This window comes from Meleagris gallopavo, chromosome 22 (assembly GCF_000146605.3).
Source record: "Meleagris gallopavo isolate NT-WF06-2002-E0010 breed Aviagen turkey brand Nicholas breeding stock chromosome 22, Turkey_5.1, whole genome shotgun sequence".
Taxonomy (NCBI): domain Eukaryota; kingdom Metazoa; phylum Chordata; class Aves; order Galliformes; family Phasianidae; genus Meleagris; species Meleagris gallopavo.
In genome coordinates, this window is record NC_015032.2 from 5,011,625 (window position 1) to 5,030,813 (window position 19,189).

At 39.9% G+C, this 19,189-nt stretch overlaps 1 protein-coding gene across 1 annotated transcript in view; it reads left to right on the forward strand.

Moving 5' to 3' along the window:
• The first annotated feature begins 15,591 nt into the window (after nt 1-15,591).
• Nucleotides 15,592-19,189, forward strand: part of LOC104914013 (receptor-type tyrosine-protein phosphatase T-like) — a 96,932-nt gene continuing 93,334 nt past the window's right edge. The window contains exon 1 of the mRNA XM_031556596.1: nt 15,592-16,021. Within this exon, the coding sequence (XP_031412456.1) occupies nt 15,592-16,021 (430 nt within the window). The remainder of the gene's footprint in view (nt 16,022-19,189) is intronic.

Here is a 19,189-nt window from a genome sequence, read left to right on the forward strand (position 1 = left end):
CAGTTTGAGTAGCTCCCCATCCACTTCCTTTGTCTCTAGTCACTTCTTATCCAGTTGGCATGGCTTATTTTGACTCAAAGCTGCTGGCTCTGCTTCTCCCTGCGTTTGCTGGGGAGCTGAGCCAGACCCTCAGGGACAGGCTTCACTCCACTGCCTTGCTTGCAACTACTGTCTCCAAGTAGCATCCTTTCCATCCTTTCTTGTCAAACTCTCTTATAGTCTCCTGTTTCCTGGTACCCCAGGACTTACTCATTAATTCATGCTGAGCAAAAAGTAAAGGAAGTTATGCGGTGGCTTCTTTTCTCTTGTCTTCACTTTTAACACCGGGTCATTGCAGTTTCTGACAGCCAGCAGGGTGCTGGACATTTATCTGTACTCATGTCCATGGATCTGTTGGTGTTGAAACATTTCTAGAAAGCATCAACTCTTTCTACATAGCTGACAGTGCTTTTCGTATCTCTCCAGGCTCATTACAGCCACCTGTTCAACAGACTAAGTTCATCAAATCATTTTTAATCATGTTCGCTGGGCTGTGGAGTTGTGCCAGGGTCCTACTAAGCTACAAATGGGTTCGGAGCAGGCACAGCACAGATACTGCTAGAAAACAGTTCCCTCTGGTGCTGGTTCTTATCAGCCTGCCTGTGAAGGATAAGAATTTATCAATATTTCAGATTACTCAGGGACAAAAGAGCAGAAACTTGGCTTATTTACATCGCAGCAGTAACTCCATTTATTTTGCATTTGTACCAGAGTAAACTAGGGAAGAATTAGGCACAGAGCCAAATAATCTTTGTGTTTCTTAAATAATCAACCAAATCTGCAAGGAGTTATACTGATGAATATTTAACAAGTGAGTGAGAGGAGCAAATGCTATTCATTTAAGCCAAATATTGTACCGTAATCCATATCTTCCTGTTCTCAACCAGGAGGTGTTTTTAGGGGTATGCATTGAAAAGAACTCTGAGAAAAGCAAAAACAATTCAGTCTAAACAGCCCTTACAAAGCAGTAGATTTTGCTGTGCAAGTACTTTGGGTAAGATTTGACCTGTGGTATTTTACTCTAGCTCCTCTAAGGTACATGATTATCTGCAGCAATTCACTTGTTGTGATTCAGACTTGTGGGAACACAAAGGTACAAGTCTAAGAAATAGAGTTTTCTATTGCACTGGAAGGAGATCTCATCAGGTATTACCTGGAATTTGTTTGGACACTAGGTTTCTGCTTGTGAAGATAGAAAATAGGAAACTGGGCTCTTAACTCTGTATACTCAGGTCGTATCCGTTTGTTTGATTGTACAGGACAGTTCTAGATGGTTTGTGTTGCTGCTCTTTGTTACTTGCCTGTGTTTCAGTGGCACAGTGCAATCCTGCTTCATGTTGAGAGGCATTAAGAATCTGAGCATTTCAGCAGCTACATGGCAGGTATTACTGACAATAATAAAGGTGAATTTTGACCCAGTGCTTCATAATTATGTAATGAGAAAATTGCTGACTTTTTTAGCACAGATGTTCATGATTATGTAAATGACAGCTTATGGAGGACTTGTCTACTTAAAGTTTTCCATTGATCTGCATCAGCAGGGTTCCATGTGTACACAGTAAAGGGCAAAAAGAAAGCCCTGATGTACCCTAACTCAATTTTATGTACGTACTGAAGGCTGGAATAATCAACATATGGCCTTTGCTATTTTGCTTCAGTGTGAATGACAGCTTGAGAGTTCAAGGCCTACATTTCTAAATTCTGTGGGTTTTTTAACCAAACCTTTTTTTCCACCGGTGATTCAAACAGATCTAAATTAATGACTTCTCTACCTAGTTAAGAAATACAGACCTTGTACAAAGTTATAAATGGCCCTTACTGAGGAAAATATATTTTTTTTCCAGTCACAATTTCCATCTGAGGTAGGAATAACACTTTTTCACACCTAATAGCATGTTGGTCATTTGGCATTTTAGTTGCTGATTCTTCAGATACACAGGATGACACACTGTTCAGGCTGTTGCTAATTATGTATTAGCTATTAAGGTAATTGGCAGCTCTCAATTTTGTTGTTGTGATTACAAAGTACTTGGTAACAGGATGATGATGCAAAAAGGTTCCAGCCAGTCTTGCTTTTGGAATCATCACTGTTCCTGTTCTCTTGTCGGGGTGTGCAGCCTGGTGTAGAGGCTGGTTTATTTTGCAGTGCTTATCACTGTAACAGATAGTACAGCAGTGCAAATGTCTGCAGGTGTGTACTTATGTAAACATGTATAATCCACTGCTCTCCATCAGCAGCGATCTCAAATCACACTTTGGAGTAATGCAGTGTTTAATAAGATCTTGCTTCAGCCAGAAGGCATGTGTGAACTGCATTTTCTTGATGATTCTTGACCTGTTTGATGGCCATGCTTAGGGAATGGTGCTATTAGAAGATGACAGATTGTATATCAAAGCTTGTGTACCACAGCACATCATCCTGAAAGGATGAGGAATCGTTGTGACCTGAATCCTTTGTACCGTTCTTGATACTGTGTTTTGTAGTTGTGGGTTTTTGTTTGTTTGTTTTCAAGGGGTCTTTGCATGTCTTAACAGATTTTTTATTCTGTTTTTAGGCTTTGATGAATGTTGGAATGTATGTCTGTAGGGAACTAAACTACTTGGGAAACTCTCAATTCATTACATCAGTACATTCAAGTTGAATCTGAAAGTGCTCAGGAAAGCCCAGGTTTGATTTGCATGGGTAGGTGGAGTAATAATATACTTTAAGCAGAAAACTCTGGGCAGAAAAGCGTCCTTCAGTGAACAAACTACTAGTAATCTAATTAGTCATATATGCAGATGGTTCTCAGACACCCGCCAGATTCTGTTTAGGTAAGATTTGTAGCAAAGTGAATATTCTGTCCATTAGTTCCTCCATAAATCATTTTAATCTATCATTTATATAATTGGAACATACACTTTTATAGTAGAGATTTTATTTGGAAGGCCTTGATTTGAGGTCTCACAGAATGTGTTTGAATTGAAATTTGGTGTAACATGAATGAGAAATAACATCTTCTCAAGAAGGACAGGGTTCTGTTGCATACGCTCAAATACAAGACCTTGTCTATGGAAGAGAAGACACAGGTTGTCTTAATACTTATTTCACATTGACTTCCTGATACAGTATACTATATCAAAACCACTTCAGTTCTTCTACAGTCTGTATTCCAGGAGCCATGCCCAAAGCTGAGCTTCCAGGTGTGTCTGATGGTAGGAGGTCTTGTTTCAAATCAACTCCCTCAGGGACAACACAACAAAAAGCAGTGAACATGCACTTACTGAAAGAATTTCTTACAGACATTACTGGGAATAATGGGAGACTGATTGAAAAAAAAAAAAAAAAACCACCAGTAAAATGGTAGCATCTTATTTTGGATCTCTGCTGGACTTCAAGTCTAAGGAAATATCCTGCCTGCCTTCCTGTAGTTGGACTATTAGATTTATTGATGTGGTCTGGCCTCTTGGTTAGGGAGTTGCACTCTGTGCTTGGGACATTTTCTCCATTGTGCTGCAGCTGGGGAAATTACCAGCTCTCACTTCTCATCCCCTGTAATTTCTCTCCGATTGGCTGCTCACTCAGTTGGTAGCTCTAAGAATAGTTGAGTAGAAATGTCATTCATTGTTCACCACTGTAGATTGCTGTCTTAGACCTTCAATCTCTTTTCTTTAATGGTGACAAAATAGATTCTTTCATACACAAAAGAGATTTTGAAATGCCTCTTTTATACTGTTTCAGAGGGAAGTTTATGATACAGGGTGAGACTTTTTAAATAAAATGGGGATTTATCAGACCTGAAGATCCCAGTGTCAACAGGCACAGTTTCCCAAGTGCAGGATTGACTCTCAGGTATTCTGTTAGGTTCATTCAGAAGTAGAAAGTTTGTTTTTTATGGGGAAAAAAAAACAACAAAACAACGCACATTGGAAATCATAAGTACTAATAGAAATAACCACTTTGGAGAGTATTTCTCAGTGTAGTAGGAAGATTTATTACTTTGTGGTTAATGTGAAGTATGCACAACAGCCTGGCATTTAACCTAAGGGCAGAAGAGATCCCTTTATGATCTGGAAGTCTAATTGGAGCTTCAAGGTGTGCTATTGGCACACACTTGGACTTTTTCACACTTTGCATAAATATTTGTTGTCAGTAAAAATGGAACAGTAATTGTCTCTGTGTTGAACATCTGGGATGAAAAGTTATGGTTTAGAAGTAAACCAGAGTACAACTTTGATGTTATTAATGTAAATGTTTTTTGAATATTTGTAGGGAATAGCTGGATTAATATGCAGGTTTTCAAGTACTTTCTTTAAGTTTTGTAGAGTGTACATCTGTGTTTATTGTCAGCAAGAGAAATAAAGAGAGAAAACTTTGAATGAAGCACAGCTGTGATAACAGGAAAGCCTGTTCTTCCCTCTTGCAAACCACGTCCCTCACAGTCTCCTCAAGTATAAATGTCATTTCAGTTAGTTCTTTAAGGCATACAGAGTGACTTCCTGACATGAGCACTCAGCAAAGCTACTATGGAAATAGAAAGTTCTCATGTGTCCATATAATACTGACTTGTCATATAATACTGAACTCTGAAGTGCTTGCCTGCTCAGATTACTGCCAAAATACATGCACACAGGTGTCCATCCATTCTGCAAGGTAGCTGCCTGGATAGTTTGTTCAGCACTGCTCATGTAGTACAGGTATGTTTGTTCAGAAGTTCCTAGGTTTCTGCTTTAGTGCTTTATCTTGTCCATGATGGCTGACCAAGATCCCTGTTAGCATTTTATTGCATACTACTATTACAGTGTAAGCTCCTAAGATGTGACTTGCGCCTTAATTGTCAAATGTGCTCAATGTTTTTCATAGATCTGTCATGGGAAAGTAAATACTTCAATGAGGATGTTTCGTTTTATGAGCTGAGAAAGCCTGAAGTTGTATGTCAAGCTTGGCATGCACTTCTTTGTTGGGGGTCATCAAGTCTGTAGGCTGAAACACAGGACTACATTGGATATGACCCTACAGCCATTCATTAGTCGTTATTTCCAGTTCTAAAATGACATACTGTTACTTGCTTCACCGGTATGTTGCGAGGATGATCTGTGAGCATACAGCTCCTGAAATGCCCTGTGTGTGCGTACACTGCTGTCCTTGCACTATGCTGACCCATCTCTGGGGTTCATTGAGAAGAGAGAGTAGTACCAGTGGTGCAGCAGCAGAATGGATGCTGATGAGCCTGAGCATCTTTGCAGTCATGGGCTCTTGTGTTTAAACTCCAGCTTGACGATTGTCTCAGTTTTCTTTACTGCTCATAGTCTCTTCCACATACTTTTCAGAGATGGCTGGGCTGATGGTAAAGGGCAGTGGGATGTTTTAATTCCCCAATTTGCCTTAAACGAAATGAAAAATCCTGCCTCAGGCTTTTCCTGCAAACCTAGCAGGTTGCTATGGATTAAGCTACTTAATCAATCTGGACAAACTGTTCCGTGCTGCTCATGGTAGTCAATACCAGCAGTCACTGGTCATTTCGGCAGCTTAGAGACAGACAATCCTTCATTCTGCAGACAGAGATGTGCCATAAAGCCGGAGTTGCTAAATAGCCTCTCTAGAAGAACTATGAAATCTTGTTGCCTCCAACCTTTCCCACCATCATAAGCTAGTAGCGTAGCAACTGATGAAGCTGCTTGAACTTGAGTTGACCTGAAATTACATGTTTCACGGTTTATGTGTTTACTGCTGCCTTTCTACTATTTTTTTTGGTTGTGTGTGTGTGTGTGTATGCTTGTTGAATTTACATTTGCAGTCCCTGTGGGAGATTAGCAGCTTGTTCATGCAGAAAGCTGAAATAGATTTAATAACACATGATATATGAGCTTAAATAGCGTGCGGTGTTAGAAGCATGAGATAGAGCTAAAGCTGGCCCTGACTGCTGGCTGTTGAGAGCATCTTGTTTTTGAATGGGATGTGGATGCAGTTTTCAGTATGTTTGTACAGAGTAGGTGCAGCCATAAGAAAAGAGAGCTTCCCATCAGCCAATGTTGCACATTTTACTGTTGTGTAGTTTGCTGTTATGAGCAAAGCAGTGTGGGGTATAAATATGCACAGATCGTAGTAACCCTGGGCTTCTCACATGGGAAGGACAAAGAATTTAGACACTGGTTCAGAAACACAACTTGAATGACTGCTGGTTTCTGGTGGAAATCTCAATATGTTTTCTCTAGGGTCTGGAAAGCTCCAGTATTCTCATCTCCCTTGTCAGAGAGCTGATGTGCTATGTTACTTTTGTAATTGCTGCACTCTGATGCTTGTCTTCTGCTAAACTCTAATGTGGCTTTCTTCATAGGTCATTTCAAGACCAATATGAAATGTTAATCTACACATCTGGTGTGTCTGTCATCAAGTGCAAGTTCCAAGAAATGAGGGAAGTAATATAAGTGAAAATGATTAACTTGTGAGAGAAAACATATCAAAGAGAGTCTGGAGAACGGGGCTTGCTTGGTTCAGGCACTCAGGATGTGCTAACAGAGGGGCAAAACAGAACAGTTAGGTAGAGAAATTAATTGTTTTTTTTTGTTGTTGTTGATGTTTTTGTATGTGTGTGTGTGTCAAATGAAAATAGAACTTTTTATTTCTGTGTGCAGCCTCAACAGATGGGGCTGAGATGCTTCAGCTTCAGAACAGTCTGAGTAAGAGAAGGGTATTCTTTCTTTGACAAGGACTTCAGCCATTGAGTTATTAAATTAAAGGGCATCACTCACCAGTGCATGTTCTGATTGCATATATAAAAGAAAGAGTTGGACCTGTTTTTTTCCAGAGAAAAGTATGATTATCTTCATGTGAAGCACCTGAGCTTTGCTGCCCTGAATTGAGGGCATTAGGAGAGCATTCAAAGAGCATGCAGGTGCTCAGTATTACTTCTTGCTGCACAGTTCTTTGTACAGCTTGCTTTGTGGTTTCCTCTTCAAATAGGGTAACTGGTCTGATACTTCACTCTATTTCATGTTGAAGGCCAAGCATTGAAAACAGGTGAGGTTCAAGAACTGATTGATTTTATCTGTCTTGGATATGAAACTTACCTTGAACATTGTCTGAAATTGTCCATTTCTCTCCATTGACTATAAAGGGAATTTGAGATGATTAGTACAAGCTTGAGCATATAGAAGCTACATAATAAAAGTCAGAGTATTGTCATCAATTCATGCATATGTAAGTTCTTAATACATAAGAGTGTATTGTGTTGAACCTCTCATGTAAGATATCTGTAACCAGAATGGTATTCCATAATAGTGTCATTCCATTAGCATCAAGGGACACACTGCTATTCTTGTTCTCGTGATGTCATTGTGTAGCTGTTTTGTGGTTGAGAAGATAAAAAAATCACACAAGCATTAAAGATGAGAGTTAAATGGCCATTTCTCCCAAACCTGGGGAGCTTGATGCTCTCAGGGAGTTGCTGGAGACTGCCTGTGCACTCCTATCTGTGTAAAGAAAGTTGCCTTCTAGCCTCTGAGAGCACAAAACTTACGAGTGTGTTTTGCCACAGTGGTGAAGGTTTTTGATTCTTTTGATACAGTTGTGGCTCATCAATACTGAGCCATTAGGGAGCCATGGGAGAGTCTACAATTGCCTTCTTTTTTCCCTCTTTTACAGTACAAATGATGACTCAAAGTGAAGCATTCAGTTCTAATCTATGTGAGTTCTTGTAATAAGCTTCACAATTAGAGCAGTCTTCCATCTAATTCACTTAATTTACGCTGGGAAATGAGATACTGTTCAACTAATCCGATGCTATTTTCTTCTTTATTAGAGAATGAAAGCATCCTTGGAAGCTCTGGTGGGATTCAGACTAAGCTTCTGAGAGACAAATAGTATGAAAGGCTAATGAAATAACATGCTATGCTAATTCCCAATCAGTATCTGTGCCCCACTCCTTTAACCTATGCCACAATTAGGAGAAGAGTTGGTAGGAGGCGATGGACTGTACCAACTCTTTCTGGTCTCAGGATGAGTTCATAAATTTCTGTTTAATAAGGTGATACTGATACAGATAAACTTTGTTACTCTAGGGTTTGTTCTACCTGTCTTGTCTGGTGAACTGCAGCGCTGTCAAGAAAGTTTTCTGCTGGATTATCCTACTTCTTACAAACATTATTGCATGCCCCTCTTTAAACCCAGGCAGCTCTTTTACTTAATTTAGAACATACATATTCAAATCAGAAGTATTTCCATGCTTTTTAAGAGGAAAATATGTAGAGAATGTGTTCTTCATTCTCATTAGGCTGCAGCAAGTCCTTTAGAACAAAAGTACTACACCTACACTGCTGTGAGATGTAAAGGGTATAATTCCATACTTTTTGAATACTGGGTCTTTGGGAATGTTGGAAGATCAGCATCTTGTCAAATATTGGTTATCTTGCTCCACTGGCTTTTTTTTTTTTTTAATTATAGTTACCATCCCCAGAGATCTGCTCTTCTCTTGTTTTGCATTGCCATTGTGTTGAGTTTTTGACCACTTTGTTTAGTTCTTTGACACCATTCTGGATCACATACATTTTCTTCCCTGCTTCTTGTACGTATGGGCTTTGTTTTACTTCTTTTTATTCTCTGTATAATCTTCCATGCTTGTGCCTTTTCAACTCTCACTTCTGTCCTTCTCAGCCAGATCTCTATGATTGCCTTGCTGAGAACTTGCAGTTCTGCTTCTACACAAAACCTCCCACTTTCCACCTTTCCCACTGTAAATACCAGCCATCTTTTGTTTCTTATGTTCCAGAAACAAAGGCATTTCCTAGCTCAATCTGTCACATCGAACTGCGTTGTATCTGCTCCCTCTGCTTCCCTTTTTCAGCGATACCAGTACTTCTGACTGAGTCATCTACAACTTCAGATTCTGGGAAACAATTCCTGCCTCATGACATGGTAGACGTTGGCTAATATTCATAGGTGACCTCTTTGTTGTAAGATAGGAGAAGGTTGATCAAATCATGAAATTATGTAAAGTCCCGTGCAGGCAGAGGTATTAGCTGTGAAAGCAGAAGTGAGAAGCAGATGACATGCTATGACATGTGGTCTGTATCCTAGAGTACTGAAGTTACTTACTGTGTGCTAGTAAATTCTGCATTGGAAGGAGTATCACCTGGACAGGACAGGCATTAAATTTGCTAATCCGTAAAACAATATGGCAGCGTCTAATTGCAGCTCCCCAATTACTGCCCCACTGTCCTTTAGGATCTTTAGCTAAGTACCAACCTGCCAAGTTTCCATTCTTTTTGTCAGTCTTTGATTATAAACACATAAAAATCCTCTGACGGTTCACAGGAGTGGCTGCAGTGTTGATCTCAAGAGGACCAACAAGACACCCCCAGGGCCACTGCATGCAGTGCAGGAATGCTGGTGGAGGATGAGTAGTGAAATGTATCTAAGGGTGGTGATTGCAGGCTGGGACTGCTGTGTTGGGATACAAATGGGATAATGGGACACAAAGCCAGCTTCCCACAGGGAAGGCTTTTGCATCCGTAGAATGTATAAATCTTTGTTCTACAGACTGTAGAAACCCTAGGTTGTCTTCTCCCTCTTCCCTGGATTTTTGCTTTAATTAAATATTCAAAATTAATGATTTTAGAACTGGTTATGGGCACTTTTCTTTGAGAGTAGGCAGACTGGTGCAATTTACCCATGCAGGTGAATTAATGAATCACTTTATTAATGCCACTGGCACATTTCTTCCAACACAGTTGACATATGCCACTGCTGTCAGCCTATTACATTACTGAGAGACTGATTTGAATGTCTCTCTTATAGACAAAAGAGCTATTAGTACTGTGTCTGTCAGTGCAGTAAAATAGTCTCGTGCTAAATTTTGTAAAATCCTTATGTTGTTTCTTTGTGCAGTTAATGGAACTGGAAGTTCAGACAGTCACTGCAAAACAAAATTTAATGGCTGTATTTATAACAGTAATGTGCTCTTAATAAGCAATATAAATACCATGATACAGAGCTCAAAGTGCTTATTGCAGAGGTGTAAAAGTAGGAGTCAAACAGATGCTGTTCAGTTACGTGTGTGGCTCTAAGGGCTAGCTGTCACTACTAACAAGGTGTGCAGCAGCTGTGCAAAGGTGACAGATGTATCTTCAAGGACAGAGGTGCAAAAAATCCAAACGGTGGCACTTCAACATGTTTCCATTTCTAAAACAGCTGGGTTTGCATTCTTAAGTGCAAATTTAATTATGTACGTTCTCAGTAATCACTATTTGTGGCTATTGTGTAGAAAATAATGCAATTATGTTCTGTTCTGGTGTTTTTGTTTTATAAAAAAAAAAAGGGTTCTGAAGAAGCTTGACATTTGCATTCTGGTCTCATCTTTACCCATTTCATCTGCCCAGTCTGCATCTGCTCAGTGAGGATGCTGTGAGAAAATTGCACTGTTACAGTTCCTGTTAGTAGGGGAATAAGCAGTATCAGGTTTGGAAAACAAATCCTGCTTGTCCAGCAAACGTCTTTTGATAGCACTTTGCACTTTGATGCATTTTGTAACTTCAGGTGGAGACTTTGGTCAGCAGGAGGCTGTCCTGGGAAACTTCTCTGGATGATACAGATACTGGAAGATTATTTTAGAGAGCTTGGAAAGACTTAAGTAGTACTATGTGCTGTAGAAAATCAACATGTAATTCTCCTGTTCTTACACTTCCCAGACTTGGGACTGGTTTTTGGGTGTGATGGACCTTTGGGCTGATCAGGTAGAGCTGATCTTGTGTTCCTATGTGTTCTCTGTTTATGGAGGCAGGACAAGACACACACACACAGGTAAAGTTCCCAATATTAACACTAACTCTCTGCAAAGGAATCAGCTACTTTCCCTTTGTTTTTACTATCAGAAAGATCAGTCTCTTCTGCCCCTGATCAAAAAGCAGCAACATTCCATGGCTTCAGTTTTGTCAATTAATTTTCTTGAATCTTTTGTAATCAATGTAAGCTGTTCTCAGAAATATTCCCTTCTGTCACGAGATACATGCATGAAGTCTCAAAAAATCAAAAAGCAAAGAACAACCATCCAATTGCAACAGCACCCAAAAAAAAAACAGAAACAGAAGTGTGCCAATTTAGCATAGAGCATTTTTTTACTTTATTATAGAAATCAGAAGCACTGATTTAGAACAAACCTGCAAACAAAAAAAACCTCCTCAACATTCTCATGTTTTCATGTCTGATTTTGAGACAGCTTATTTGTTCCTTTCTGCTGCCCACGAGAACACTGGAGTGTTTCTAAAGGTCTCCTGGTAGAGAGTGCCCTTTTCCTTTGGACAGGTCAGAGATGTCGTGGTGATGGAACTTCAGTCTTCTTTCACGAGGATTGATACAGCAAGATCTCGGCTGTGCTGCTTTCCAGCTTCATACTCAGGATTTGTTCTTAGTTGGAGATCATTGCTTTCCGTCTGGAGTTGTAGTGGTTTAGAATAGGCATTTAGCAAGGACATACTCAGGAATTGCCTCTCTGTGTTGCTAACGATGGTACAAACTTTCAGACAGAATTAATGCAAGTGACATTCACTGCAACATTGAGATAGCTCGTTGGTTGTCCTAGCAGGGATTGCCTCTTCTAAGATTATCTCCTTATGGAATATAAGCGGTGGTTTCTGTTTGTATTCAGTAATGGGCAATAAAATCAATGGCTTTAGCTTTGTTTCAGTTAGGCTGAGCGTGTTTCTTGCAACTGTATTTTCAAACATTTTTTGCCACGTCTGCTTCATCATATACTTCTGTCAAAAGGGAATTTTTTCCCTCAGTTCTATTTGGCTTTTGAACAGGCTGCTTGGTTTTCAGCAATCTCATCTTGCTTTTTCACACAGGGGTTTTAGATGTGAGAGGTAAGTTGGGCTAAAGTTGGCAAAAAGAGTTCAGAAAAAGCACTCTGTGAAATAATCCTAATGTACCTCTGGGTGCATTTCCAAGATGAAAGTCATTGTTGATTGGGGAGTATTTGTCACACTGCTGGGAGAGCAACTACATGCCTTTTACTTGAATGATAGTCAATCTAGTGCATTTTACAGTTGCTTATACATCGAAGATCTACTGATCTACTACTTAAAGGATTACCCAGCACCTCCTATGAAGGTAATTCTAGTTTCTTTCACTGCAGCAATCAAAATCTGTAGCATTTCATGTTTTCCTTGGGAGCTCTTTGTTTCCATGAAAAGCTCCAGAACTGTTGAACCTCTACCAAGGACTGACTGACCAGCTGCTTCCTGCCATGTTTCTAACAGACTTCTTGATTTTTCCCAACATAACATTTTCTTACTAACAGTTCATCATCTTTATAGGAGAGGAAAAAAAAAAAAAAGTAGTGTGGTGAAGGTGACTCAAACAAATAATTTGTCTTCTATGATATCTTTTTTCCTTTGTGATTGATCCCAACTACCAGAGCTTAGCAGACTTCTATTGATTTTCTCCATCTTTTGGTCCACTTCACAGTGCTTTACCACTGAACTATACAGATAACTGAAAAACTAAGTATAGAACATAACCCCTGTTCTCATTTCAAGTTTTTCATCTGTCTTGCACCCAGTGCTTTGTTGCAGATCACTTGGTTCATCCCCTTTTCTCTCCCTCATTTTGGAACCCTTTGAGCCCTATTAAAGCCATTGCTTAGAATTGTCACATAGAGAAGTATTCCAGTAGTAGAGTAGAGATACCCAGAAACAGATGCTGAAGAGTAAAATCGGTGCAGTATGTGAAGTGTTTCCTCTTCTTATGGGAGCGGAGAAGAGTAGACCCTGAATTCCATCGCTGGCTGCGTAATTGGGAGTGCTTTGTGCACAGGGTAAAATGTATGCATGTTAGTAACTCTATTTTGGGCTTGTACTACTATGTCTTGTCTTTTCTTGAAAGAAGTCATCTAGGACCCTCATTTTTGTGTCCTTCCTGGGACTGGGATTCAGGCTAGATGCCATCCCCATTGCAGCAGCCCAGTTCCAGATGTGCTTTTTCCTGAAGAGTCTGCAGGAAGAGGAATAAAGACTGAGAGGGAGCAACATGGTGGGCAAAGCTTGCAATATAAAATACTGGCTGGATGGATCAAATGAGGCTCAAAATACTGCTGATCACAATTACATGTGTACAGACCCAATCTGTTACCCTGTTTATTTAATCAAGGTCCCAGAGAGATTTTAATTACAAAAGCAAACTTGATAACATGAGCCTGATCATCTGTAACTGACAAGCGTGTTTAGTTAGTGGCCAAAAGCAGTCCTTATTTATATGCTGGTTGTGCTAAATAATGAATAACTTGTTTAGATCACTTGCAATAACTTGGCAAAGAGTGATATTGAAAAGTAGCTTTCTGTCCAGTTGGTGCCAGTAGGAGAGAGCCCATTATGTGCATGAGGTGTTATTGAGTCTTGAAAAATTACAGTTACTGCTGCTCATCTTTGCTTCTTCACTTTGGAAAATGAGAGCAACAGTTTCAGCTCCTAATTTTCTAATATCCTGCAACATCTATTTCTCTAATGTTACTGGAGAGACAAAAATGAGTGGGTAGAAGAAAATGGAAACCATCATCCCTGTCTTGGCAGAGGTGGAGGGAAGGTAGTTTAGATCTATCCTGAAGTAGACAGTGAAGTAATGCTGGATGTCGTCTTAATTTAAATTGCTTTGGCAATATTAGTTTCTAAACTTGCTAGACAAGACTTTAATGTCTGGTTAGCAGGACAAACTGTTTTATTAATTAAACTCAGGCCCATAAATCTGTTCTAACTGGCAATCAAATCCCAGAGTAACCTGGATCGTGCTGTTGTTGAAGTATCTACAGCCCAGGAGAATGATGCTTGATATTTCATTTGTCTTGTGTTCAGCTGTAGTGTGACTTGCAAGATGTCATGTTTGCATTGGGAATAAAAATCAGTGAGTCTATCTTTTAAGATTTATAATAATCTGATTTTTAATGAAAATGTATCAACATGCATTTCTTGAAAACAATTTTTTTATTTTTTTATTTTTTTTGAGAAATAACTTTACTGTGTCAAAATATAATCAGCCTGACATTTTGTATTGGGGGACAAAAATCTGCCTGCGGGTAGGGGAACATTGCAGAATAAAAGCAGAAACAAACCATCACACAAAGACTTAGCTCATGACTGCAGTTTATGTTCTTGTTGGATACCTGTTCCAATTCCAAATCAGACTGGTGCTTTTTTGGAGGTACAATGCACAGCTGATGCAATTGATCTCAGATAGCATAGCTCATGGTGATGTTAGCCAGAAGAGGTGAAATTAGGTAATGTTTTAGTTAGTAATTTTGTATAATAGTGCTTTCTGTTTCTCTTCTGTTTCTCACTTGTTTCTCTTCAGTGAGCAGATGTTAACCTGCAAAACTTCTCCAAAGGGGGAAGTGCTCTGTTCCTCCCATCCCATGGTGATCCAACTCCTTTCTTCCCCATTCCTGTGGTTCTGCCTTCTTGCTGTTTTTTGGGTTCTGTGAGGAATCAGCTGTGGGGGTTATGGGGTGTGGAGTAATTCCCACAGGGCTCTAAAATTAATGTTATGATGTAACATTCATATGTTTCTTTTTCTGAGAGAGAAATGTCCTTTTTGTCACCTTGTTTGCACAAGAGAATAGGCTTTGTATCCTCTGGGCTGAAGGCAAACCACATTGGAGTGTGGCAGAGCGAACGCTAAATGAAATTAATGAAATTGCTGATAATCTTGCACAGTTCAGCTCGGGTTTTCAGAACCACAAAGCGTATGCTATTCATGTGGCTTCAATACCAAGGTGGTACTTACATCCTGACGGCGGAGGGGGGGATCAGACAGACGGGCAGGCAGAGCCCAGGAGACCAGCAGTGGCTTTTGTCACTCAGATGCTGAGGTGCTGCTGAGATATTGGTGCTTGTCTTTGCTTTTCTATCACACAGGTTATATTCAGAGGCTGGGTTCCTCGTGATGCTTCTCAGACATCTAGGCACTCTTCCAAGTCTCACGCAGACTTTACTTGAGTACTTCTGCTCATGAAATTAAGCAAACTTCACAGTCAATCATTGGTGCCTTTGTTTTTCTTAGCTCTGAGCTAAGCTACCAAAGCTCTCAGTCAGTTTTAGTGGTGTCTGGAGTGCAGGACCATTGGAAGATCCCCACTGCTCATAGCTGCAGTACCTTCTCAGACAAATAGCCAGTGCTTTCACTACAAATCTATCCTATTTTTCACATTTGTTTGCCTTCATAAAACTACGGAATGAGCAAGTGATTTGAGTTTTCCACTCATTGCTAGTTGTGTCATTTTAAGCATTACACAGGTATGCTCAATCTGTGTTATTTAAGACTTCTTTTCCTCCTCCTGTGTTATATTCACAGCCATTATGCATATGAATAAAGGAGGAAATAAGTACAAACCTTCTGATCTTTTAAATGTGTGACTGTTGTGCTCTATATTTTCAGCAGAAGCTGCTTTGTAGGCACTGTATTTTTGAAGTAATGTTTCTGCATTGGTAATGCTACCAGATGTATTAATACATCAGCACAAGGGGCAATAACTTCAAAACAAATATAATGCCTTTTTCCTTTGTTTTTCTGTAACAGAACAAATTCTCATGAAAGATTTGGACAGGAAACGCTCAGTAACTAACAAAAGATTTGGGGGCAGACTTGCTTTACAGGTACATAGTGGAAATTTGGTCCTTTCGACAAAACGACCTCAGGCCTCTCATGATTTCTTTTTATCTACAGAACCCCCAACTCCTATTGCCCCTCCTGAGCTGCTGGCTGTTGGAGCCACCTACCTGTGGATCAAACCCAACGCCAACTCCATCATCGGAGACGGGCCCATCATACTGAAAGAGGTGGAGTATCGGACAACCACTGGGAACTGGGCAGAAACACACATTGTGGACTCTCCCAATTACAAACTGTGGCATCTGGACCCAGATGTGGAGTATGAGATCAGAGTGCTGCTGACTCGCCCTGGAGAAGGAGGCACAGGACCGCCTGGACCACCACTCACAACAAGGACAAAATGTGCAGGTAGTGTTTCTGCTGCTTTCCAGTACTGCATGGATGTTTTGGGTTGCTTAACTCCACCTGTCCTTGTAGATGTGCTTCTTTGGAGATCTGAATTAAATTGATGAATCTTGATATGTTGTAGGTATATTTTGCCTTTTCATCCATGGGCAAGTGTTTGAGAGTGTTATTTTTATTCATGCGGTGTGTTTACTTGCAAGACTTTGTTCTACAGTGTATGTCTGCTTTCTGTTGAAACGGGCAAGCAAACGAGAGCTTTTCAACTGATTCTTCAATAGGCAAACAGATCTTAGGACTTGACTTATCAAATTTTCACTGTGCAAGTTTATAGCAGAACATACGTTCTTGTTAAGCAGCAGTTCAGTGTTGGTTATTCAGAGCAGTAGGGATAAACGGTAAGCAATGAATTGTTAAGATTCATTTCTCTATTCTATTTGATTGTGCTGATTGTTCCCCTCACTTCTGACCAAGAAACCTATTTGAACGCTCTGCAGTGTCTTCCTTTTGCCTTTCGTATCGGAACAGATCGGTTTTGATGCAAGGATAGGAAAAATCTATCTTCTTTCTAAAGCATGTTGGCCTTTTCAGTAGAAACTAAAGGATCACATTCTTCATGTTTCAGGTGTATTGGCTATTCATCCCATTTTCATAAATGAATCACTAAGGGAAATCAAGATTAGTGCTCCTCACTCACTCTCACAGCATGAGTATCCCTAGCATCATCCTCTTCCTTTGCCAAGGAAGCCTGGCATGTTGAGAGTGCAGGGCAGAGCTGGGGGCACATCCTTACTGCCTTTGCTTTTTGTGTGACTTATACAGCAGTGAACGTATGGTCTCTTTAAGAAGTTTTGATTGGAAAAGAAAAAAGAAAGGAAACCTTAGCATAAGGATTTGGCATTTAGATGTTTGCTATATTCAGCACTTATCCATTGGCAGAAGACAGATGTTTGGAGGCTGTTCATCAGTGGTATGGATGTCCTGCTGGCCTCTTTGGGAAATGGGCATGTGCTCTGCTATCAGCTTTTGGCTGTCCTCATTCTCTAGTGTTGTGGTCATGTTGTTGTCAAATTTTCTTACCTTCAGCAGAAATAACCTGGCACTGTGCATTTACATGTGGAATTGTGACATGCTGAGGTTAGGTTTCTTGCTCACGCATTGGAGCTTTGCAGGCAAACTTTCTGCAGCAGCCAAACTTGTAAACCTGTCTGGTAATACTTTCTAGGTAATACAGGATTAAAAAAAGTGGTTAACTTTGTGCTTTATGATGGCTTGTAGTGGGTCCCAAATTGCTAAATTTCTTGCTCTGAGTATCAACTGATGTCACAAAGAATGATGTAGATGATCTATTAAAATTGGCTAAGTGGTGCTGCTTACTGTTTTCCATCCTAATTTGATAATGAAAATCTTACTGGAGAAGGTCATTCTGTTAACATACGTTGCAATTTAGAGCTTGTTAAGACTGATGATGATGGCATTTATGTTTTGTTTAGGGCACTGGATGGGGGAACTTGTAGTGATCTTTATCTAAACATGGACTCGAAGGAAGGAAGGAAGAGACCTCCCCCCTTTCTGAAGATGTACGCCTTCTAGAAAAGGCTAACTGAAATGATAGACAAGAAAATAGATGGCATTTCCCAATTTTCATATGTGGTGGTAGGACTTCAAAATAACCTATTTCTGGTATAATTACACAAAACTTTCATAGTAAAGATTTTCAGAAGTGTACTGAATCAAGAAAGCAGCACTACCTCCTTGGTTTTCCTTAGAGCACCCAACGAATGACATCAATTGAAACAGAGTTATTGTTTTCTAAATAGTCCAGTAATGAGCGATGCCACTGTTTTTCAGTGCGTTTTTTCTTTTGTCATTATGTTTTCTTAGCAAGGAGGGAAGTACCAAACTCCTACACACTTGTCATCAATAAGTGGTGAAGTGGTCCTGTTTTACGTTGTTTGTACTGTGTTTATCAGGCCCACTAATACAGATAGCAAAATTGAATGCAGAAATGGTAGTAGAGAGTATCACTTGTACTGGAAGAAACGTGTTTGCTTGGTTGTTTAAATTGCAAGAAATCTTTGTAACCATAAATGGAAGTTGTCTGCAACTTTCCGAAAATAGGATGTCAGTGTCTCTTTCACTAAATAATCTCCTGTGCATTTTTTCATGTTGGCATGGTCTGCTTCTGTGCTGCGGAGTCTGAGTATGTGCTGGGGAAGCTAAGAATTTAGGCATTCCTTGAGGTGAGATCCTTTTTTTTATTTATAACTCTGAATGAGAAAGGGTTTGGGAAGAATCAGGCTTTTCTTTTTTTGCTTCAGTTCAAGTGATGGAAGCTAATTTAAAAATACTGGTATGAGTTAGCTGACTGCTGGTCTTGCATCAAAGCTGGTGTTCCCCAGAACGCTCAGCGTGAGCTTGGAAGGTATCACTCCATCACAGAGTCTTTATCAGGATCATTTGTGATCTTCAAATTTTTTATCACAATAAATGGAATGTGTTTACCCAGACTGTAAAAGGTTTTCATTAAATGAAATCCATTATGAAAGGTCTCGCTTTAAATAAACACAAAGAAGTTTTGTTAGACTGGATAATATCTAATTTTTTCTAAATGGGGTACACCTGGGCATCCATTATCCCCTTGGTGGTGCTTTTGCTTTCACAGAGGACGGTATTGCAAGGCTTCATTTATATTTGATATTTAGAAGTGATACTGAGAAGTGAGCCCTACCTTGCTTTCTTCCAGGAAAAAGCCAGCTGCAGGGAAAGAGCAAACCCTGCCTTTGCAAATAAATGATTATTTTTATTGTCTTGTAATTTTTTCCATAGGCTGTGGTAGGTCCTGACTTGGGGCAGGAGAAGGTTAAATGTTCTGGCAGTGGATTGGCAGTCACAGGGAAGAGATGTGTGGTAGGGAACAAGGACGAGAGAAAGACTGCTGGAGGTTAAAACCGGACACGGGGTTGAGGGGCAGTTAGAGATGATATAAAATATTAGGTTTTTCCCCCAGAATAATAGGGAAGGAGATAACAGGGTCAAAATAATATGTCTGAACACAGCTCCCAGTAACAATCTGTTCAGAACCACCTTCTGAGTGAACTGAGCAACCAAAAAGTCTATTTGTAATAAGGCTGCCAACACTGAGCTTTTAGAATTTCAAAAATACTTTGTATT